Below are 24,096 nucleotides of genomic sequence, written 5' to 3'. Positions count from 1 at the left end.
GCTCTGCACTGTTCACTAGGGCCAAACGGGATTTTACAGTGGCAGATGAGAGAACCCGGATTTTTCTGCTTCAGTGGATCCTCCCCAGCCATTACTCCTCTCCCTGACAGCCCAGGAGGAACATCTGACCTGCCCGATGCACATATGCTCTGCCTGTCTCGTTACAACACTGCACAGAGAAACACGAGAGAAAATTGTGTGCTTTGCTTACCATTTTTCCATGAGACTAGAAAGCATAGGAGAGCAAAGTGGAAACATATTTCATTAAAACACAAAGCTAACAGCATTTCTTCAGCACCCAAGTGGCAACATTGGCTATTCTCACCCGACAGCCACTGCTCCCATCTGTACAACACCTCCCTGCATCGCACCTTGGTGGATTAACTAACTGATACCTGGGAGGAGGTTTTCCTCCATGGCCGCAGGCTAAGCCCCAAACCACTGGCAAAATGATGCTCCTTTGCCGAGTGCTGATTTTGGCAGGCTGGTGGCAGTGCTGGCATTGCCTTGCCAGGGACCTTCCCTCCCTGCCCCACTCCCTGCTCCTGCTCCCCGCCAACCCTTGCTGCCAGCAGCCGCTTTCTCTCCCTCCAGGCAAACCATCCCAGCCTCTCCAGGGCTGTTTTCCAAGGCTGGAGGTCAAAGGATCAAGCCCAACCCCACCTTTGTAAGCATTTCCCAACTCTCTGTAAGGCTGCCCTGAAAGCCTAGCATTTACGTTCCAGCATTTTGCGAGCTCTGATTCTATTTAAAAAGGCTGCTGGAAATGCGCTGCCCAAGGAGTGGCCCGAACAGCTCCACAAAGCTCTCCAGCAGAGCTAATCCCCGGTCCACCTACCTTCTTAATGTCCTTGTTGTTCATAGGGTCGTCCGTCATCTTGTGGAAGAACAGCTCGATAATTTCTTTCAGCTCGTAATTATAGCCTTTCCTTTTGCAGACGATCACCACTTTATCAAATAAAAATAAATACCTGCCCAAAGCAAGCAAACAAACAAGCGAGCCAGTCAAACCTCTAATTACGGCCCCCGTTCAGGGGAAGGGTTTGGAAAGCTCTGCAGAGCATCCCCAGCCAGCACAGCTCAATGCTCTCTCCCTGTGCTATAATTCCACATCGATGGTGCTTTCTGTCAATGCGACTCTAGGCAGTAATTGAATAATTGGGCACAAAATATCTGGAGATGCGTGGCCACGTTCCTGGTGCGGGTAATTCAAGAGGCATTAACCCAGCGCACAGGTCACCGAGCGGCTGTTCACAGAGCAGCCCCGGGGGCGAGGGGGGAGGCCAAACAAAGGGCACGTTTTGGGGTGGGGGAAACTTCTGAGGACCGCTTTTCTCCTTCAAAAATTAAACTTTAAAGTTGTGCTTTCTATCCCTTCCTGCAGAGAGCAGCAGTAGCCAAACAGCTCCGCTGGCTGTGTCACCCTAGCAGGGACAATCAGGGAAGGGTCTCCCCGCGCTTTGGAGCCCTTTTAGGAGGATGCTGCTGCTCGCTCACCTGTCCTGCTTGGTGTGGTTCACGATGGAGCGGACCTTCAGCTCACCGTCTATCTTCGGCCTCCCGAACTCCTCCAGCTTCACTTGCTGCAGAAAGCAAAGCGGGGCTGAGATCTGCAGCTCCTGTGCCCAGTATCACCCTCGCCAAGGGCAGCCCAAGCCCAATCGTGGCCCCAGCATCAGGAGGAGGACCACGAGAAGACCAGCACCCCGTCCCAGGGCAGGGTTCAAAGTATTTTGGGAAGGTTTGGGATCCAGAAAGAAAAACTCTAACAAAATAAGCTTTATTTACAGGGGTTTCTACAAAACCGTAGCCAGGGCTCTGTAGCTTTGATACCTATCCTGACGTAGTTTTGATACCCATCCTGACGTAGTTTTGATACCTGTCCTGAACCAGGACTGGGCATATTGGGGCAGATTGGAATCCAACCCGATGGTCTCATCAGTTGGTTTTTCAGCTTGAAATGCTTGCACACTACTCAGGGCAGCACCACCACTGAGTCCCGTGAATCAGTCCACTTATGTGCTTCTTACAGGAAGAAAAATACCATGAAGAGTCACCGCTATTCAGGAAAATAAATATTTTATCCAGCTGTGTGCATAGTCTATAATTATTTCATTGCTGTGCCATGTGGGCTCTGTATACATAACACCAATCACTCCACAACTTCCAGCCCTGTGCAATGAAAGGGAACGCCGAGCAGAACGTGTGTGGGATTGATCTGCAGACAGGAGTGACTGCTTTGCTAACATTTCATCTCCTGCACGTCAAAGCTGCTCTCTGCCTGCTGCAAGTCAAGAAGGAGCTGCTTAATGCCCCCATTTACATTCACGTTTTTACGGCGTGCCACGTCTGATTGTTCACACAGATCAGCATTATCAAGACTGCTTCAATCAAAACCCGTGAGCTGCAATGGCCCAGATCCCACCTGAGATTTTTTTGCAGGTTTCTTTTGAAAATTTCAAGGATTTTGCCTCCCTCTGTTAAATAATCATCAACTAAAAGTTCATCATTTTCAAAGTCCAGGCTTGAAGGACCCAAACCTGCTGCCATGCCTCCAGAAAGCCCTCAGGGTGCGCAGCGCTCAGCATCTCCCTCCCTCAGCCCTTTTGAAGCATCTCAGGTGTCAGACCCCAAATTGCATTACCCCAGCGTAAAGCTGGCCTGCGGAGCAGCTGTGCCTGCAGCTGACCCCACCGCAAATGGGGGAAAAAGCTCGTTAGCCTGCAGCTCTGCTGCTGAACATTAAATTAATGGGCTCGTTCAGGGCTAAAAGCACACGAGTGATGGGGGTTGGCTGGTGCATGGTAATAGGACCACATGTTTGAGGCCTCTGGAGTTTGGAGGTCAAGATTCCCTTTAAAATAGCTGCTTGAGATTTTGGAATTAGGTGTGTACTGCACATGCCATCCTCCTCCAAGGAGGCCTTGGTACGTTTTCAAGAGCAGGAACATCTAGGCCAGCTTTTTGTCACCTTGACCACAAAAGAAAATCTACTTTAGATAGCAGACAGACAGTTGATTTGGGGAAATCTTGGGTCACCCCTACACTAACAGCATGAGTAAAAGCAGGAGAAGCATTTTCAGTGTAATACCACCAACAAAACCCACCCTATATCACACCCAAATCATTACTTTTTATGAAGCAACCACTTCTGGTCCGTGTGAACACTGACAATGGTCAGGGACTGTGTGAAAACATAGGGGTCTTTCTCGGGTAGCACATCCGAAGTAACTTGGTGATATCTACACTGAATTCAGTAACAACTGCACCAAAAAAACAAATACGTTCATACTGATCTAGTTAAAGTTGGGAAGGAGAATCTTCCAACTTACCAAATTTTCTATAGAACTCTGAAATTCGCTGATTTTCTTTAAAGTCTCTTTGTCTCTCTTTACTTCATTTATGTACATGGCCAAGTCCTTAAAAGAAAAGCGAGTGTTGATTTTTATTTTCCATACAAAGCTAGCACCTCCACTAAAGCAGACAACACGTGTCCCCCGCTCCCCTTTCCTCGCACGAGACCAGAAGCAGCTCTGCAAGAACCCCAAAAGCACAGGGCGTTGTGAGCACAGGTGTCGCCAGAAAAAAAGGAAAAGCAGCTCAGCAGATTTCTGCTGAATTACAAACAAACCCAGCGATTTCACTCAAAGCAAAGGAGCCCATGCTAGCACCCAGCAATGCTGCCTGTGCCCCTGGGCTCCATCCCAGCACCCTGGGGCACGCTCTATGCCCTGTGCTGTGCTGGCACTGCTCAACCAGGCAGCTGCTGCAATTTTTCCCATTTCCCAGAAGAGGGCAATGCATTAATCCAGTGGTACACGAGCAGGCAGAGACAGCTCCTGCTGCGATGGCAAACCCTACACACGGCTTTTGCCTGGTGTGAGCCCCGGCAGCACCCTTTACTCCCAGCTCTCATCACCATAATTCCCATCATCGCCCTGGATAAAAAAGCTCCAAGCCAGCCTTCAAGGTCAAAATATCCACATTTGTAAATGACCGATTTGGATCCTGGGCTGCACATTTGCTGGGAAGGGCACTTCCCCAGCTTGGCCCTGCTGGCAGCCCCCAAGAGCATCCCTAAATCCAGCGCTTCTGAACTCCAGGATTTCCAACCACACAAAAAGTCTGTTTTGGGAAATATGGGGACACTGGATGGTGCTTGCTCTTCCCTGAAAAATTCCCTTCTTGTCCAAATTTTGACCTACCAGAGAGAGAACCCTGCTCCTTCAACTGAAACTACTTCTCACATCCTTCCGACCGTATCTCCACTGCCCATTTGCTTCTGATCTGCTCCCTGCCTCCTTGTCCTCAACAACAGCTCCTGTCATTTTGGATTAAATCTGAGCATGGAATTTTTTAAGACATCCCCTCCAGGTGAGACCTTCCCCAGCTTCCCAACACAGGAAGGGTTAATCACAGATGATAATCACAAGTCGACATGACAATACTCGTAACATCACCAAATACCCAACCCAGCCAGTGGCAGGGATAGTTATGAAGAACGACAAAACTAAAAGCCTCATGAAACGAGGCTGGCATCCTCCCTCAGCACTTGAGTGTTCAGCAGAGCATTTGTTCCCTTCTGCTGAGTAAATCTGTCTCACATGCAAAAGGGGAACCCAATCCCAGGATCATTGGTGGCTCGAAACAGCGGCAGCAATGTGCAGATGGGGTCTGCAGGATTTACCAGGGAACTTGCCTCACCTCCCTGTCCCCTGGGGTTCAGCTTGTGTGCTCACATGGAAGGAGAACGCATGCACCGAATACCCCCATGTGCGGCTTGTTGGTGCAAATCCTGCCGCTGCCTTGTGCTAACAACCACATGTACTAAATAAAAGGGAGGTGAAGCCCTTTGGGAAATGCATCTCCAGCTGTAGGCATGCACCCCCTGCACAGCTCTCAGCCTGGACAGCAGTAAAGTCTGCCAGCACGGGAAACAAAAAGGCTGGAATCTCGATGAAAAACATTACTTGTAAGTTAAGCCTTGGTTTACGAATCAATTAAAATCAAACTGCTCTGTTTCCTTCGCCCCCAGCGAGCCCTGTGTGGTCTGAATCGCATCCGTGCTCTCCTGGTGATGGGGCAGGGAAAGCAAACAAAGCTCTCAGCTTCCTCCAAAAAATGCTGACTCTGTAGTGCAACCGGACTGTATACATTTATTTATTAGCAGAGGTAGTGGTGGATGCCGTATTACGAGGCCATAAGCAGGGTTTAACAGCTGTCACCAGGTTTGTCACTTTGTCTCATCAGCCTGGACATTTTGGGGACAGAGGTGATTTGTGGCACGAGGAAGAATCCCTTCCCCTGCTCCCTTCTCTCGCCCAGAGCGTTCATTTGAGGCCACGGTCATGTATTGTGGAGAGGGAATGCAATGTCCTTTACACAACCTCAGCTAGGACGACCTACATATCGGCTCTGGCTTCACTGGCTTGCAGGGTTAGCAGCTAAAAAGGTCACCAACCTTATGTAACTGCCAGGAAATGCAGTGTCATTAAAAAAGCTGAGGCTTGGAGGTAGAAAACAAACAAAGTGACCTCAGAGCACACGAATGATGCCGGGGATGAATCCTGTGGTGCTCTACGAGAGGAAAACTGGATGCAACCATCACCTTCCCATCAGATTCTGCTGGCGATGGTCCTGCTGTGAATTTGGAGGGTGCAAGGGGATGTACCCAAGTCAAAAACATTTGGGTGATTCCCCACCTCCAAAAGCTCAACATTTTTTTTAAACAAATCCAGTTTTTGACACAAGAATTCTAGGTTTCTGGAAACATCATTTTCTTTGAAAAAATACACTTGGAGAGCAGGCCCCTCAGCCTGGATGACACCGTGCAGGCAATGCCCCGTGCAGGCAGGGGCTGACTCCAGTGGTGCCCCCAGGCTTGCTGGTACGGCTGGAGCTCCTCCAGATCCCTACCAGCAAAAGCCAAGAGCCAAATCTGGCATGGCCTCTTTACACACAACAGTAATTAGTGAAAAGTTCTACGTCGTCAACAAATATCGGCTTCCCCAGATGCTCAGGGAGGAAGATAACGGTGATGACTAAAGCTGTGCTGCGAAGCAATCCCGTTAGACAGCAATCGGTACACACACACATCCTAAAGGAGGGGACACTGCCTTCTCCCAGCCTGCCGGGCTGTTTTTCACCTACAGCTTTGCTGCACACCCGTACCTGCATCGCCTCCAGAGCCTCCTTCAGCTGCTGCTTCTCTGGGCGCTCTGACGAGTGGCTGAGCAGCTCCTGAAACACAAAAGCAGGGGATGCATGGGGTGAGCTGCCCGCACTGCTGCTGCGGGGCCCCGGGCTGCTGCTGCTCTGGCCACGGGACGGGGACGGCGCCAACTTGCTGGTGCTGCAGAGACCCGTTACACGGAGCTGACGGCAGGAATTTCACACATAATCAGATTATATGCAAGCTTATTTTATATTCATTAACTGCCTCTTGTGGCTAACAAGTGCAGAATTACCCCAGGTCACCACACTTTAAGAGACGGCACAAATATTATGTCATATTAAGTAGCTCTAGTAATTATTTCATTTGAAGGGTGGGGGGGGAAAAACCCTCACTCTGCATCTGGCAATGCTTCGTTCTCTACTGTAAAAGCCAAAAGATGCTACAGCAAGGATGGCAGCTGGAGGGAAGTGCTAATGCTGAAACACTTACTTTTAGCAGGAGATGGTATTTCAAAACTCTTTGCATTGGAACCACCAGCAGATCTTGCAATTTAAATTTCCCATCCTGGACCTTCAGCGTGCACTCCTATTAAAGAAATCAATAAGGCAGGAGTGAAGTAGCTGAGGGAAAACAATGACTACCCCACAATAAAAAACAAACAAGCAAACACTCAACAGTTCCACAGCTCTAATATTTTGCTTTTGTAACCTCTGTTCTGCTGAGAAACTGCTCGCAGGCTCTGCCAGGGCCGCCACCGTGGAGGTTATCGAGGAATAACACACAGGGGCTGGACCCTAAAATGCAGGCACTCTCATGCAGCTGAGCTACCGCAGCTTAATGAGATGCTGCTCATTAGGACAGCACGCGAGTGCTCCTAGACCTCGGGAAATGTCAAATGAAACGCATTAGCTTAACTCACCTCCTCACCGCCTTGAACTAATGCATCTTATTTGCAAGGGGCTAGGAGCAAGCACACAGACAGTTGCTGTGGCTTTGCTGATAAGCATTAAGTCATTAAGATAAGCTAATGTGATCACAGGAAGTTTTGCACAGCTACCTTCACCCAGACCCGTTTGGATACGGGGCTGTGCTAGCTCAGGACCTCTCCGTGGCCGCAGGAGGATCGGCTGAGCTGCCTCGAGGGAGGCAGCAAACGGAAAAGCACAGGAGCAAGGGGATGTCACAGCAACCAAGCCTTCAGCAGAGCATGCAGCTCAGACTGTGAAAGCTTGATGCAGAATCCAGGGAAGATGTTTAAAATAATTACTGAACGCATAGCCTTATCCCCGAATTGGGTTGCTACTTCTGTGCAAAGAGTCAAGGGGCATTTGCAGAAAACAAGGTAAGGCGCAAAGACAGCCCCGCAAATTCGGATCAGCATCAAGACGAAAGCAGGAATTAGAGAAAAACTGCAGCTTCAACAGCACATCCCTCCTTCTGGGGCCCCTTTGAGCTACTCAGCACCTGGATGTGCCCCTATTTACCCCAAGCCCTCGTGCTGGGGCAGGAGGACAGTGGGGAAATCAAGGCACTTGTGCAGGACTCGGGTTTGTCTCTGGCTGTCCCCAGCACCGCGTGGGACCTCGTGAAGGCAGCTGGGTCCCCACGCATGGATGCTCGATGCCTTTGGGTTTCTACCAAAAGAACAATTTTAGTCATGCACACAAATAAAGCTGCCCAAGTGCTTTCATCTATTTTAACCCAAGGGTTGGAAGAGGAAGAGGCAAGTACGGCGTCAGGACAAGAAACACCCCAGCTCTGCTCCCTCTTGCCTCCCAGCTGGGGTAACACACGCTCAGCCCCCAGCCCCCATCTCTCACTAAATCCAACATTTCCAACACGCCAGCAGCTCCTGCAGCCCTCCCAAACCCGTGGCAGGGTCCGGGGAGCCCTCGGCACCCCCAGGCGCTCACCTCCACCTTCTGCCGCACGTCCTCCCTGTTTGCGATGAGGTGGTTGAGCGTGGTCTGGGCGTACTCCATGTGGCTGCAGTACTTGCCGTAAATCAGTAGCCTGGGGAGGGGGAAATCACAAATTTAATCAGAAACACTCGCTGGCAGTTATAACCCGTTATAAAAGATCTATATGCACGTATGTGGTGGGAGGACAAGGTGAATGGCTACTCCCTGCATAACTGCTTAGTATTAACACACTTACTGCAGCGCTTTTTAACGCTGAAATCTTTTGGAGTTTGCAGAGCTGGAGGCTGTTGGGGCAATTCAGCAAAAGGGGCTCTGCAGCCCCATTTCTGGAGCTACGGCAGCTCCTGCCCCAGCTCCTGAGTGCCAGACCGTGACCCCAGCCAGCCCAGCCCCTCATCCCCCTGTGTCTGGGGGAGAGCAGACAAATCCCTCTTGCAAATAGTAAAAGAAATACAATGCTTTGGGCCACTCTGACCACAGCGAGGGGCAGCAGATGAAGGGAAATGGAGAGGGCGAGCGCTGAACCCTGTAGCCCAAGCACACGCCTCGCTGCAGCGGCTCTTTTGCTGCGAGTCAGCTTTTTCTCAAGATTACAACACCGACATAATCCCCTCGATGTCTTAATTGGTGCTGTGCCTCCTCGGTCATGATGCTCTCTGGTTTTCTGGCTATGCCACACTATGGTTTGCAAGGGCTGAGCGAGCGTGTGCAAAAGCAAGCAGCTTCCAGGCACAGAGGTAAAAAGGACCAAACACCAACAAAGATCTATTTCCTGAGGGCATTTCCAAATGTGGCTGCCACCAGACCTTGCAAGCCTATGTATTTGTCTTTGTGATCATCTCCCCCGTCCCAAAATACTTCTGCTTCCTGTGTCCCGGCTGCTCGCAGCCCAAAAAGCAATGGCATTAATGCGCACACCTCACGGGTGCTTCACCAAATACAGAGGAAGGCAAGAAACTCTCAATTCTTGTGAAAAGCTCAGAATTGGAAGTGGGTGGTAATTATTGCACCTCACCAGGGAACCAGAGGCTTCAAAGCCCCTTGAAGCCCAAGGATGTCTTTCTGACAAGTCCCAGCAGAGCTTCAGGTGGGCAGCAGCACGTTGTGTGCTTCTCGTGGGACAGGCACAGGGACCCACCTGAGACCATGAAAGGGGGGGACTGGGGGAAAGAAGGCTGTGACAGCCTTTGGAAACACAGCAAAGCCCTGTAAGGACACCCCGGGGCTCTAAATCTAAACACCTGACACAAACAGAGCGGTTTTGCTGTGGATTCCCCCTTCTCCTCCATTTTGCTCATTAATCCTACGTGACAGGTTTGGGTTTCCTCCCGCCTTCCTCGCTGTTAACTGCATTGCTGCTGATAAGACACATATTCAGCCGGGCGCTATAACTCATCCGTTATTCCGGGGCCTCGCTTCTCAATGGGGACGATCTCCAGCACCTGCCCCGGTGTCGCTCTGTAAACGTGGAACCCTCGGACCCGGCGGGTAATTGAATGGAGAGATTTATGGGCTCCGCAGTCCCCGACCACGCCGCAGCCAATACAGATTATTCTTCTGCCTTTTCCCCTTGACAACTTCTGAGCGGGCACAATAATATCTATCTTGCCAGCACTTGGAGAGATTCGAAGAGGCTTTGGGAGCATAAATTCAAACCTCCAGCTTTCACAGAAAGAGATTTACAAACTATTTCCTTTAAGAAAAAAAATCTGCAAAGCAGAATAGCAATACATCATTTTGCTAGGACCTCTCCGAGGATGAGGACAGGAGCAACAGCTATTTGTCATGGCTACGTTAGATGAGGAAGGTCTCAGCACAGGGACTCTGGAAGCCCACATTCACTTCTCAGTGGGGCAATGCCATCTCCCCATGCAAGCTAGCTGCCTCTTCCTGCACCCTCATCTCCTCGCTGCAGCAGGGGACATCTCCACCTTCCCCCAGCCCTTTCCCCATGGAGGAAAGGATCCTGTCAATTTAGATCAAGTTGCTCCAAACTCTTCTTTTCCACTTTCGGGAGCCTCTTCTCCTTGAAGGGACTGGCGCAGTTCTCAGCTTAAAATTTTGCTAAGTATTTCACAGCAGGGCACCCCTCTGCTGTGGCCGAGCTCACAGAAGCAGCAACAGGGACACTTTGCTCCACTCCTGCAGTGCTCTGAGCTGATGCGCAAAACCTTGTTGTGACAAGTAGAAAAGTGATTTCTCTTCTCTTCTCTTCTTCTCTTTTTTCTCTTCTCTTCTCTCTCCTCTTTCTTTTTTCTTTGTGGTTTGGTTTGTGTTTTTTTTTTTTTTTTACCAAGAATTGCTGTAATTGGCCAGATCCTGACCTCAGCATCTTGCAAGCTCCTAGCTCCTGTGTAGCCATGCGGGTCAGCCCAGGGATGCCCACATCCCTTCCTTGTCCCCGCCTGCACAGCTCCATCCCAGGCTCAGGAAAGGATTCCTGCCCGGGGACAGCACTCATGTGCACGGAGCCGAGTCAGGAATTAGGAAATTAAAATCACCTAAGTGGGCTTTACGAGCATTTTTAAGTTATTTGCATTCTTCTTTGGAAACTTTTTTCTTTAATCCAAGAAACATTCCCTTTCTAAAAGAGGCACTGTGAGTGATGGAATATCTGACCTTACGGTGTATTATTAATGCAGATGGTATTTCTGGAGTTATTGACTTCTGAATGGCATTTCTATGTCTAGACACTGGTTTAATCACAGTGAAATAACACCCTGGCATGAGTCCACAATGAATCAGGCCTTTGATTAGTGTTAAGGATATTAAAGGCTTTTATTAACCTTATCTTTGTGTTCGGGGGTACTCCTGCTTGCAGCTGCCAAAACACAGAACCTACTATTTTTGCGAAAGCAACTTTCACATTTATTCATCATTCCATAGGTGCGGGACAACGCCAGTGCCAAACATGGGATTTTTATAGCAAACCACTGCTTTTGACCAGACAGACATCTCTCTGCAGGGCCTGATGCTGCCACGCTCCAGGCCCTACAATCCCCAGCAGGGCTCGCAGGAGAAGACAACGTTAAAGCCCATGCAGGTGGGCTTTATTCCACCAGAGAGGTTTTATTCCATTCTGGCTCACCGTAATCAAAACCTTCCCACCTTTATCTTCCTGTCTCCCCTCTGCTACACCTCTCTCAACGTGCTGTATTTAAGGGCAGGCACCAAGTGACATTTCGGGAGCCCGAGAGCCTCTAGCTGCTGAATTGCTGATAGGAAATCGGTCTGCGACACGCATGCGGTTAGGAACCGTAGTTTGTTAAAACCAGAGTTGTCCAAAGGCTGAGTTTCCTCTTTACCTCTCTTTGAATTCCAGAAATACTTTTGCCAGGCTGCTTCCTCCAGACATCATAGAGACGTCGATGGCTCGCAGGAAATTGAAGTGCACTTTAATTAGGTCCTAAAATGAAGAAATAATCAATACTTTAAACGCACCTAAAGCAAGTGGGCAAACAGAGCCTAAAGACATGCACGTTCACTTCTTCATCAGGCAGTTGTTTTCTCTTCTTTTTCTTTTTATCTGTTTTTAAAATAAGCCATCCTGGTGAGATCAGCCCTAAACAGCCATAAGTGCACGGCTGCAATTCAGATAGGACAAATGCAAGCTGACAGAGCTCAACAGCAGGAGTGGAAACAGCCCTCCTGATCCCACAGTGTGCCCAGAGCAGCAGCGTCCAACCTTTCTGCAGGAGACACATCTCTGCCACACCGCCCTGCCCTTCCTGCCCAGCTGGGGGCTTCCTCATTTTTCTCCACCCTGCCTACTTCTGAAACAGCCCTGCTATCTTTCCAAAGCGTTTCTAAGCACAGCTAAAATACATACAGGCCAAGGCCCAGCCTTGGAACATCCACTGTATAAAATTATTTTCTTACCTAGAGTTCATATAATCCCCAACTTTAACAATAAGCACTTAAAAAAATCTCCTAAACCCATTCAAGCTCTGCAGCAGAGGAAGGACTGAGCTTGTTCATGGGAATGCATGAATCTAATGTGCAATCTGAAAGTCTTCTCTTAAGCGGGAAGAAAGCTAAGCTGCCGTGAAAAGAGCAAATATTTAAGCCAGCGCTTGTGTTGTTACCTCCAAATTGATGAAAATAGCTTCCATGTCCTGGGGAGTCAGTACCAGCTTCAGTGGGTTCATGTAGTTCTGCAAGAAACAAGTGGAAAAGGGATTGAAATTGGAGAGTGAACAAGTGTTGTTTTTTTTCTGCGTAAGGGAGATACTTTCCTGTTTCACCAGCTGCATTTACCTTGGCAGCTAGACGCCCAGTTTTAATGAATTTGTGCATTTGCAAGGGGCCAGTCCAGCAGGGAAGGTGCAGGGCACCCCAGTGCTACCACCTCTATTAAACTACATTTTATTTTATTTTATTTTATTTTATTTTACTCTATTATTTTATTTTACTTTATTAACCTGCTAGTTTTTCTACCACATTGCAGCTCTTGGCTGCAGCCGTGAGCAGCTCTGAAGCATCTTTGATTCTCTCCCTAGAATTTTGCCCTTGAAAAAGCATAGCTGATATGATTACATTGGAAATGCCTTTCTGAACAAATACATATTAATAGAAATATCCACATTACTTGTAACTACAAAAAAAAAACACAACACAGATGAGATGCACTGCAGACAGGACCCTCTGGCCCTTAACATGCTGTCAGAACCTGCTACGCCTTTGCAAGCCGTTTTGAAAGATATCAAAGCACTAACTTAACTCTTTTTTTTTAGACTGAAACAGCGGGTTTATGACTGTTTTCAAAGAAAAAGAGCTATTTGCACACATTAGGACATTTGGTTGTAAAGTGGGAAATGCTATTTTATTGCACTCAGTTCCGTGCCCAGCTCCTTTGCAGGAACTTGCAGCAGACTGAGGCAAACAATTGCAGAAGGGGGGAAACAAAAGAGTTAGGGTGATGAGAAATGGCAGCTTCATTTTCACTATTGTTCTTCATTTCTGCCACTTTCCTTGGAGCAAAAACCACCTCCAGGCTCTGGCAGCACCCATGACTCCACCGTCTTGCTGCGGCGTTCGTTTTATTTTAAAAGAAAGGCATAACAATAATTTACCAAACCCAATTAAAACCCATGAATTCAAGCAGTGGAATGTTACTTTTAATCCAATTAGCTTCAATGACAAGTCAGCACAGCTTCAGCACTTTTGAAAAGCACCCAGAACAAAGAAACTCCTTCAAATTATTCAGTGGCAATCGAAGAGATAAGATATCTGCAATCACGGCTCTTATCAGCGAGACCGGCCAGGATGAGCGGAGCAGAAACCTCTTACCCTGGGGTGGGGGGACACAGCAGGAAATTTTTCAGTTTATTTCCAATATGCAGTGATCAGAAAAAAATATGCTGTTCAGCTCCTGCAGTTACAGGCTGTGCACTTATGCTTGTCAGGATGGGTTTTCTGTGTCCTCCTCCTCCTCTTGCAATTTAACATGTGAGTGCACTGATCCTGCCTCGTCGCATCTGCCAGCTCTCGCAGCAAGAACTAACACGGCAAGATTAAGGCAGGATGGAGTGATGGGGTGGAAGGCAATGGCATAAAAAAGGATGGCTCGGTTCTTACCTTTTCTATGTCTTCAAGTGTTTTGTAGTATTTGGCCTCGGTTTCTTGGATTTCTAGCAAACAGCAATTTCTTTTGTCATCTTCTGTCATGCCCATTTTCTAGAAAAAAGTTAAAGTGATGCATGTTCAGATAGTCCTAATGGTGGTCCTGCTCACACAGACCGGAGCTTCACTTCGGCTTTCAGGGATGGCAAAGTTGTGACAAGCACGAGTTAGGATAGGCAGAGAAGTATTGGTATTGGTTTATGTTAAAGGAAGCTATTTTTATCCAAAAAATTTAGGAAGAAACCCTGGCTCTACTATTCAGGATATTTCAACATGGACAGCATTGCATTTTTTCATTTATTATAGCTCCATCACCAAAGACTATCGGCTAAAGAATAAATGAGAGAGAAATGCTCTTTTTCTCTCTCTTTTTTTTTTTTTTTTTGCTTAAGATGAAAATCACAGCAGAGCCTAAATGGGTCATAAATAATACGTTAGACTTATACAAATCCCCTGCCAGGGCTGCCAAGTCTCACGATTTTAGGTCAGATCTGATACTACACGTGTTGTTTTTTTTCTCAAAGCCCCAACTCCTGGCGTCACTTTCCTTATGTTTGTAAAGAGGAGCTGAGGCGTCGTGGTGGGAGGTGAAGCACGTGTTAGTGCCGAGTCTGGGGGGTGATTCAGTCGGTGGTTTGCTTTAATGACCATGCACGGGAAGGCACATCCTCTGTGTGCCTGCTATAACCCCCAGCTCGGACCTAGCAGCAAACCGGTGTTTTAATCGATGCGGCTTACCTGCATGTATCTAATCTGAAGCATGCAGAAATACAAGAAACCAATTAGCGTTACACACTCGCTATGGCAACAAACCTTAAAAAAAAATCCAATATCGAGACAGAAACGTGGGTGATTGTATTAAAAATAGACTCTTGCTCAAGGGCAGGGAGGAAAGGAGTTAAACCACTGACTCCACTGCTGCTCAGCGGTGCCCAAAAAACCAAAACACTGCAGAGGACACAGAAAAAACCGCTCACTGCCCCTAATCCGGCACTACCTGCCTGCTGGGCACCCGCGTGGTGGGACCATTCCCTCTTTTTGCCTTCTGCACAGGAAATTTCTACCCAAGGACAGCCCTTGGCCCGACTGGCTTCTAAAATCAATGGCAAAATGGTAAAAGCACTGGTGGCCACTGGGGCTACGGTGACATCGGCATCACCTCCGGTGCCTGTGAGCAGCTCTGGGCGCTTTGGCAGGGGTCCCTGGGGATGTTTTGCGCCCAGCTCCTTAATCCAGGCAGGTTTTTGGAGCTCCTCGGGCTGCAGACAAGGAGTGAAGAGATGAAACGCCTCATCCAGCATCGTCACAGCCTTCACATGTGGCCTGACTTGGTTTTGGTCCCCAAGCTCCCAGCACCCGTCCGTGTGCCTGGTTGGGGTGTTTAATGGGTCAGCAACGCGTGCGCTTATCCTGGTGTGCTGCAGGGAGCTCTGCATCACGGCCAGCTGCTGTTTGCCAGCAGGAGGCAGTAAATGGGGTTTACACGAATCCAGAGGTGGCAGATAGGGGATGGGAGAGAATTTGGAAGTTTGTGCTCTGATGGAAGGCTCCCTTCCAGCTCTGCACCAGTAAAAACCAGTGTGGCCCTTCTCAGTGGGGACACAGGCAGCAAGGGGGGCTGAAAGCACCTCTGGCAAGATGCAAGAGCCACCACCACCTTCCTGGACCATCCACGGAGCAAGAAACTTGCACCAGAGCCCCTTGGAGTCAATGCAAGTCCCTCCATGAGGTCTTGCATGCTGCACTCCTGCTTTTCCCCACTGTCTTTGGAGGTGACGAATGGGGTCCACTGCTTCTCCACAAAGCCCCATGGGGCCCCAAGTCCCCCCCACTCCGGAATCTCAGCTGTGAAAACTCCAAGCACCCAGACAGGAGCAGGAACAAGCTCCAACCCACGTGCTGAACCCTCAGCACACAGATCTGCCAGCCCGGATCTAAAAATACCATCGCACAGGGCACGAGGCTCGGTGATGGAGCACGTACGAGCCCCGTCGCCCCCCGAAGGGGCTGCAGTGACACACGCTGTGCTGGCTCAGCAGCAAATGACTATTTTTAGCTTGTCTTCTACCATTTGGGTTTATTAGCTCTCCTTCCCCTTCCTCCTCCCCGAACTCCTTCAGACGATGTGATGTGCTGGAAAACTCCTCGGAGAGACCCCTCTGGGCCAGCGCCATCCCACTCGGCTTATTTTTACCTCTGGCAAGGCAGCTTGGCTTCGAGGGATGATGCAAAGTGATTTGCTCCCCTGCAGCAACCCCCGTCATCTGTGGATCACTTCTTATTTAATTCTATCCTCAACCCCCATCACCTATGGATCACTTATTATTTAATTCTATCCTCTCCCTTCCCCCCTGCCCCACCCCAGTTCAAAAAATACATATGGATTATTACCATGGGCTGCTGAACTTCCACTCTGATGATATCTTCGTAGATATCATCACCTTCATCTTCGCAGGGAACGCAGTCATAAATATCCTCCCCCAGATCGTGTTCACTGGAACGAGAAGGAGAGCGACTCAGCGACAGCAGGGCACGTTCACTGCCGCTGGATCGGAGGGAGAACGATCACAGCCATAAGGAAACCCCAAAACCCATGGCTTTAACATCCATCCGTGCTCCCCATCTGCATTAAAGTCCATTTTTTGGATTGGCCCCGCTGCCCAGCCCCTCCTGCTGGCTGGCAGCTGGGCAAGGTGAAGGTGGACGCAGCCTGAGTCCATCCACTCCTCTGAAGGTGTCCGCAGCCTCCTGCGCATCTCCTGTGAGCTCTTTAGGCCAAGGAGCAGCTCCCGTGTTAGTGACTGATTGGGACATTTGAACACAGAGTTAATATACTTAGGGAATACTTAGGCAGGATCCGTCCCAGCCCATGTTGGGGTCGATTTGCTCCCTCTGTGCTCAGCAGAAATGGGCTGAGTGTCACGTATCTGAAAGAGGAGCTGGTTGTAGGGGGAGGAAAGGGCTGAAGCATCACCCTGCCACTGCATGGCCGCGTCCCCACGACACACTGCAGCCCTCAGCAGCAACCTGCTTGGGAAATGGGAATAAAAGAAATGCTGGGGAAAAAAAAAAATACAAACAACCAAACACATTCACGCAGTCACACTCCCAGTGCAGGTTTTGCCATAAGGGAGTCTCACCAGATGCTCAGCTCTGTGATGCTCAGTCCCAGTGCTGAGCAGACTCCAGTAACAGCATTTACATCAGAGATGAATCAAGCAGCCAAAAAGTCACATTTTCAGGACTGGCCAAGATGCTTAGGAGTTGCCCCCACAAGCACAGGCTTTAAGGTGGCCCTGTGACATAGTGCCCAACTTCTATTGAAAGTGTTAGGTACTTAATTGTCACCTGAGCCTTTGCAAACTCCCCCAGGGGCTCCTAAGTCTTGGAGCTCTTCTGAAAATTCAACCCATAATAAATACCAATTAACAACAGTAATGCTAGAGCTTAGATCTACAGGTGCAAATTGCTAACAGCTCCCACTGAAGTCAACCTCATGGGATCAGGGCAGTGTGAAATGCTGGAATATCAAACAGCTTTCACATATTTTATAAGCAGTCTCTTTCAACACAGGTATTAATTACATACAAATATGTTTAGGTGTAAAACCATGCTCAAAATGTAACGCTCAACATCTCTATATTATACAGCACTGAGCAGCAGAGCACATCTGTTTGCAAAACTGGGCTTTATTTCTTTTCTAAATGCAGCTCTTTCTATTTTTAAAAACAGATTTATTTAATAAAAGTTTGGGGATTTTAAATAAATTCACTGGCATGATGCATCCATCCCATTCTTCCAGAGTGATGCATTGCAGCTGCTGTAATAATGCCCACTAATAGCTGGCGATCCATCTTCCCCTTCCCAAGCGTCACCGTCACCGTTATTATCTGTACCAATATTTATATTCTCAGCTCCTCTCCTCATCCAGAGCAAGTAACTCCTGCTTCCTGATTAATCTTCTCTTCTCGGATTGCTGGCTGCCTCTCCATACATCATCTCCCTGGCTCGAAGGTCGTTAGGAACCGTACGGCTGGGTTAATATCGCAAGCGCGAGCCTGGCTGCTGGTGCCCAACCATGGCCAACGCTCCCCTGCTCACCAGCACCAGCACGAGCCCTCGCTAACTCTGTTTTCTGCCCAGACACAAAAACAGAGACAATTCCCAAATCCTAAGGCCAACTGGAAGGACACGTCCGTTTCAGAGCTTAGAGAAGTGCTCAAACCCATCCCCTTCCGTTGGTGCCGTATTTTGTCCGCTGGAGTGGAAAATAAGCACACACACCCGTTATCAAAAAAGAGAACAGGCTTTGGGTGGTTTTACACAGCAACAACCCATGAAGACACTAAATTTTAAACGCCCTAAAGGCAGATATTTTCAGTGTTCAGCACGGCGCCCTGCTGCAGGAAGCAGTATGGTCAGCATCCCGAGCATGCCCCGCATGGACTGCGCAACCCAGGGAGGCCAGACCCTCACCTCTTTCTTCACAGAGAGACAGGATTTAGTCCTTCAATAAAAGCAGCAAACTGAGAGCTGCCCATGGGGACTGGAGCCTGAGATCTACTGCCTGGATTAGGAGCTTCATTGACATCTCTGGGTTTAGCAAAGGGATTTTTTCCTCCCTTCAGAGTTAACAGCAACATTTGCAATTGCTGTTATTAGGATGGACACAAACAGCTTTGGGCTGGCAGCATCCTGCCTAGCCAAGGAAGCTTATTCAGGGCAAAGTAATAGGAGTTGTTCTTATTTCAGGCAAACCCAGTGCTTTCGGCTGAGCTTTTCCTCCCTGGCAATGACCACTCTGCACAAATGCCCTCCAAAGCAGGCAGCGGCCCTGCTAGTGAGCAGTTCCCACAAGAGAGGGACCGATGACATTTTCAATGATGTTACAGATGAGGAAGGTAAGCAGAGAAATGCCAGGAAGTTGATGAGTTTGTACCAGCCTCAGAAATTCACAGACGAGGCGCTCAGCACCAAACCAACCATGCCAAGACCCACACAAAACCACAGCGCGGCTTCGCTGCACTGATCAAAGACCAGGAATAAACACCGGGAAGAGCAAAAGGAGGAGGGAGAAGGAGCTAAAATAAGAGGTCCAAAAGCTGAATGCAAATTTCCAGCACTGCAGCTGGGGTTAAGAGCCAGAGGATGAGCAGAGCCCTGTGCTGGCAGCACATCTGGCAGGGTTAGGTGTCAGGGTGCTGGAGAGCAAGGTGTGCAACACAGCAGCTGGATCCGAGATCTTGCTGGGTTTTAATTACCCAGATAGTATTTAGACTGAGACACACGTCTGGAAATAGCAAGAGAGGCTTTTACCCATCTATTCTGCTCTGGTCTCGCATTCTCCATCAGAAGTCGAGCCTTATCATCTCAGAAATGAGCCTCAAGCAGTTATAGCAACCAACACCTTCTCAGAGATGGCAAAAGCAAGACATATAAAAATCTTTGCTGATGACAGAGAAGAAAAGATGTGTACAAGTGCTCTGGCTTGAGTGTCCTGGACCACAGAGCCATTTATTTCACTGCCTGGCATGTGTGGTTTTCCCAACACAGGAAAAATAATGAGAAAAGTGGCAGCTAACTTATCATCTCACCTTGGCTTCTCAATTCATTACTTTCTTTTTTTTAAATGCACTTGAGCAATTCTGCTGATCACATCACTGTTTTGGAAGATGTGACAAGGACCACTGGTAACAGCAGGGAAAGAAATGGAAGAAACTTCAGCAAGAAGCTCATAGCAGGGGACAGCTTTGGGGCAAAGTCTGTGCCCAGATGAGCAGCATCACTTAGGCACAAGTTCTCACTTTTAGAGGAGAAAAAGAGGCAAGAGTTACACAAAGGGAATGCTTTGTGTCAAACCATTCACAGTTCTTCTGTGAACTGACTCAAAATTCTTCGAATACCTACCAAACAACCCCAAACCTGCCCCGGGTGTAACCCACACACCATGCTTCCTGCCAGCAGAGGGCCGGGGCCCTGCAGAGGGAAGGTAAGCGGGGCGGGTTCGTGATAAGGAAGGTTCTGATGCTGTAAAGAGGACCAGGATTAATTGCCCTCATAAATTTATTGTGACAAAATAACCGGGGTGTGGTGAAGCAGCAGCAGCGAAAATTTAGGTGAAGTGCCAAGTAAGACTTGGGAGGTGCCAGAGTGGCTCGGGGCAGCTGAAATGGCCTGCCCGAGTTGCGAAGGCAGCGGGCAGGATGGTGCTGAGCAGCACGGCGGGTCACTGCCTGCTGCCGGGACAAGGACAAACGCTGCTTTGATTCTTCTCAGCAGTTCCCAACGAAAGCAGCCATGTTATCAGCCTGACCCACTCATTTCCTTGTGTAAATTTCCCCCAAACGTGCTGCTGGAGGGCCTGGCAGCCGGGCAGGCTGCAATAAATCACGCAGCAGAGGACGCTCGACCTTTTACCACTCCTCCCAGAGCTGATGGCACAGCCACCATCCAGCCCTGCCATCTGCCCTGGTGCTCCCAGGCTGCCATCTGGCCGACGACAGCATGAGCAGAGAGAGGGGCAGGCAGGCTGAGGACAGGGAATCTGAGAGCTTGCTCGCTCCCCTGATAGCCTTCTGGTTTCCCCTCCCCTCTCCATCACCGATTGCTCTTTTTTTGTATGCAAAATAAATATCTGCCTCCATGCAATTATCTGTCTTGACCTCCTGGACGGACAGCACGATGCTGGGGATAAGGTAATCCGCACGGAAAATCAGCCCTGTCCCAAAGGTGAGGGCACAAAGGGCTCAGCAAGGCACAGACGTCCTTTAGGGCCACCAGCCTTCTCGTGGCCACGTTTCGCTGTGGCCACACACCTTGTGTCTGCACCCTGGTGCTTAGGGTGCTGCTAGTGACTTGCACCCGGAGTCTGTGAGCCTCTTCCATCCTGGGGAGGCCCTGCCGCCCCCATGGGGACACAGCCATCAGCAGGAGGGACAACAGGGACAGGCCTGGCTGCTCCTGCTCCTCCAACCCACACCTCCGTCACAAACTTGTTTGTGTTTTGCTTTGCCAAGCAGGAGTTCACCTAAAAGAGCAAACAGAAGACACGAAACCGCTGCGTTTCAGTGCTTCAGATTAAAAATGAAGCGTTTTGCCATTCTTTAAAAAGAAAAAACAATTGCACCGGCCACCAAAACATTGTGTTTGAACCAGTTCAGTATTTATCCAGAGCTTTATACTATAGGAGCACAACACCCAAAGACAGCTCCACGTGGGGGACTCCCCTGCCCTGCAGGGGTGACTGGGCAGGTCCCAGTCCGTGTCAGTTGTCCCCCTCCTCCTGTCCCTCCCTGTCCCTGCAAAGCCAGCGGGGACAGCAGGCTGGGACCCTGCAATGGCACGTTTTGCAGTGTTTTTAAGCACAGGGCTGTGCATCCCTACATAGAAATCCAAAGGGCAAAAATCACCACTCGGATAACTCTGTTCAGGCAGCACAGAAGAAGCACAGGGATGGGGGACTGCTTTTGCAAGAGGGAAGATTGCTGTGCGTGGTTTTACTGTTTCTAGTGATTTCTTCTGTGCATTGGGTCACTTCACTGCTTGCTGTGCAAATCATTTCCTCACCCTCGATACAGCATTTGGGATGCACTCACATCTTCCCAAGGCAGCTGGATCGTGAGCGATATTCAATGCAGAGCTGCTGGGCGGACTGAATCACTCCCAGCCCGTGAATGATGCCCTTGTTCCGCTGTTTGGGGATCGGCAGCAGCTAAGAAAGAGCTTTCTCATGCGGCCTCGTGGCTTGCCAGCGCGCAGCGTGGGTGCCCAGTGTGCACCATTGTGAGCGGCAGGCTGCCCGAGAACGTCCCCTGGGAGATGCTCCTTGGCCGGGGCAGGAAGGGGCAGCGGTGCTGCTGAGTCAGCAGGCAGCACACCAGCCCTGCTGCTCGGGGTCTCTCGGCGGCATTTCAGGGTTGTTTTACAGTTACAGATGAATTACGGCTCCATTTCACGGGTTGTGCCTCCGCACGACTTGGCTGCGCTGGGAGCACTGATTCCTATGAACGAATTCGTGAGCTATCCCTGTTTACACACCCCTGTCAGCACTGGTCCCACCTAATGATGTAAAGAAGAGGATTTGGCAAAGGACGGGGGAAGAAAAAAATTAAAAGTTGAAGATGATCTGGGACAGAAGAAAGGAGCTCGTGTCCCACTGGCAGCCGATCAGAAAGAAATTTCCAAGCCATCGGGGCACATTTAGGCCCCCCAGGGCCAAACCAACTCCCAGCCACGAGCGAAGGGATGGGGAGCAGCAGGGACAGCCACAGCTGGATGCTGCCCCTCGGTCCCCAATGCTCAGAGACGTCTCGTCCTACAACACGGGGCTCCTGCACAGACAGCACCTTGCAGAGCCCCCATGCATGAATCAGGAATTTAAAAAGCCCAATATTAAAGGGATTTAGAGAACTTTAGGAGGGGGGAAAATGTTGCTCTTGAAAGGATGCTTTTCTAAGTTCAAATTTTATTAAACTGTAGCTGCTGGGACCAACCCACAAGCGGGGGATTGCAGTATCCTCCGTTCCCTGTACGGGGGATTTATGATTTACTTTCCTAATAACCAAAGCCATAAGGAACTCATTGGATTAAGGAGCCTTATTATTTATGTTGTGGAACAATAATATTTAACCGTATAAAGCCGCACATCCACCCGCCCAGATTTTCTCCCTGTCTGAAACAGACTGCACTTTGTAAGTCCGGTCCCGGCCCCGCCGGAGCCGGTGGGAATATTGCCATCGAATTCCAATCGGGCCAGCATTTCACCAGCCACCAGTTTTAGTTCAAGGTTGTTTAAAAGGCTGTTATATCATCCCCGCAGCTCAGGGGCAGCAAAGCACAGGCACCGGGGACACAAATAAATACAGGCAGGGGAAGGCACTGCTGGCCTGTCGGGTGCGGGGGGCTGGCACCCATCGAGGCACCGGGCACCCCCATGTCATCCACAGGCTCTCTCCTGCCCCGTTTTGGCTGCTCTGCCCTGCACAGCGGGTGCTACAAGCCTTTGTGCAGTCCCAACTATTCGTGGAAAGTGTGCCGCTGAAGTGAGACACAGCTTGCAAAAATATAAATTGCTCGGGTTCAAGCATTGCGCAGGACCTTGGGGTTACCGTGGGGGTTATTCCCCGACCTGCAGGCCCACAGAGAGCACTCGGAGCAAGCCCCGCTGCAGGAATTGCATCCAGAACTTCTGCAGCTCAGAAAGGGATGCGGCAGGAGGGGGTCCCCATGGGCTGCCCCCCCGTAAGCCGCCCGTGAACTCGGCCTGACCCAAAGCGACGTCTCCCAGGGCTCTGCATGGGAAAAGACAGAGCGTTGTAGGAGCCCCCAGATCTCCTGGCGGGACGATCAAAGCAGCCAGGCTGGCGCTCCCAGCCCCGCTGTCAAACTCCATCAGTCTTTGCTGGAACTAAAGGACAACCTTTCCCGTCGTGTGTCCCCCCCCTGCCCCCCGGGAAGTGAGGCACTCACTCGGCCAGCTCCTCCAGGCTGCGGTACACGTCGTCATCGTTCTCCGCGGTCTCCTCCGAAGGGAAGGGCCTGCGAAGGAGACGGGTGACAGCGTTAGTGGTCTATCTGCCCCCCCTGCAGCCCCAGCCGAACCCAGAGCATCACCGGAGCTGCTTCCTGAGCAAAATTATTCCTTGCAAACACATTTGTCCCCCTCGAGGCGTTAGGTCCCAGGGGGACACTGCCTGGGCTGCTGCCTGCGGGCAGCGCTGGCACCGCTGCCCCTGGGAAACCACCGTGCTGCTCTTTCTGCTCGCCACGGCTCAAACACCCTCACCCGAGGCTGTGCTGCCAGCAGGAGATCCCACCAGGATGAGCGAGTCCTTACAAGAGTGGGGCTTCCTCATATGAACATGTTGCAAAAGCTGAAAAAAGGCTAAAACCCCGTCGGGGGGGCGAGGGGGAGAGAAAGGACACCAAAAGGGCAAAAGAAAGCGGGGGGAAGTGGATCAAAAAGAGGAAGGGAGGGAATGGGGAGGGGGGGGAAAGCAAGAATTCCTTGGCTCGTTCTGAAGTAATAATCAAGTAATGTAGGAAAGAGATGAAAAATATTGCTTTAATTAAAGCCAATGTATTATTGCTGGCACGGGGCCACGGCAGGCCAGGGCTCTGCTGGGGCTGGATGCACCTTGCGCCGCCGGCTGCAGCACGGGGCCGAGGAGGATGCTGCGGGGAAGCGGACACACGTGAACCTCCAGCTGCCCCCACGTGCAATTTCCTCCTCAATTCTCTCCCGCTCTCCCTATTTCACGATGGATTGCCTCTCCTGAAAGATTTAATACGTGGCCTGGCTGGGCCCTCAATTTGCTATTTTTGGATCTCGTCTCCAGCACTAATTTGCCTTCCCTCCCCTGCTTCGCTTCGCCCTGG

At 50.0% G+C, this 24,096-nt stretch overlaps 1 protein-coding gene across 2 annotated transcripts in view; it reads right to left on the bottom strand.

The window, feature by feature from the left end:
- Positions 1-24,096, bottom strand: part of VAV2 (vav guanine nucleotide exchange factor 2) — a 125,756-nt gene that overhangs the window by 11,233 nt on the left and 90,427 nt on the right. For both annotated transcript variants that reach the window (XM_035555204.2, XM_035555205.2), the window contains exons 4-14: positions 23,188-23,256; positions 16,111-16,213; positions 13,675-13,773; positions 12,183-12,251; positions 11,403-11,503; positions 8,089-8,188; positions 6,665-6,760; positions 6,172-6,240; positions 3,333-3,419; positions 1,498-1,583; positions 839-971 (exon numbers count right to left, since the gene is read on the bottom strand). In XM_035555204.2, the coding sequence (XP_035411097.1) occupies positions 839-971; positions 1,498-1,583; positions 3,333-3,419; positions 6,172-6,240; positions 6,665-6,760; positions 8,089-8,188; positions 11,403-11,503; positions 12,183-12,251; positions 13,675-13,773; positions 16,111-16,213; positions 23,188-23,256 (1,012 nt within the window). The remainder of the gene's footprint in view (positions 1-838; positions 972-1,497; positions 1,584-3,332; positions 3,420-6,171; positions 6,241-6,664; positions 6,761-8,088; positions 8,189-11,402; positions 11,504-12,182; positions 12,252-13,674; positions 13,774-16,110; positions 16,214-23,187; positions 23,257-24,096) is intronic.

Source organism: Cygnus atratus, chromosome 19 (assembly GCF_013377495.2).
Source record: "Cygnus atratus isolate AKBS03 ecotype Queensland, Australia chromosome 19, CAtr_DNAZoo_HiC_assembly, whole genome shotgun sequence".
NCBI lineage: Eukaryota > Metazoa > Chordata > Aves > Anseriformes > Anatidae > Cygnus > Cygnus atratus.
The sequence above is the reverse complement of the archived record's forward strand: the minus strand, read 5'-3'. Positions and strand labels throughout refer to the sequence as shown.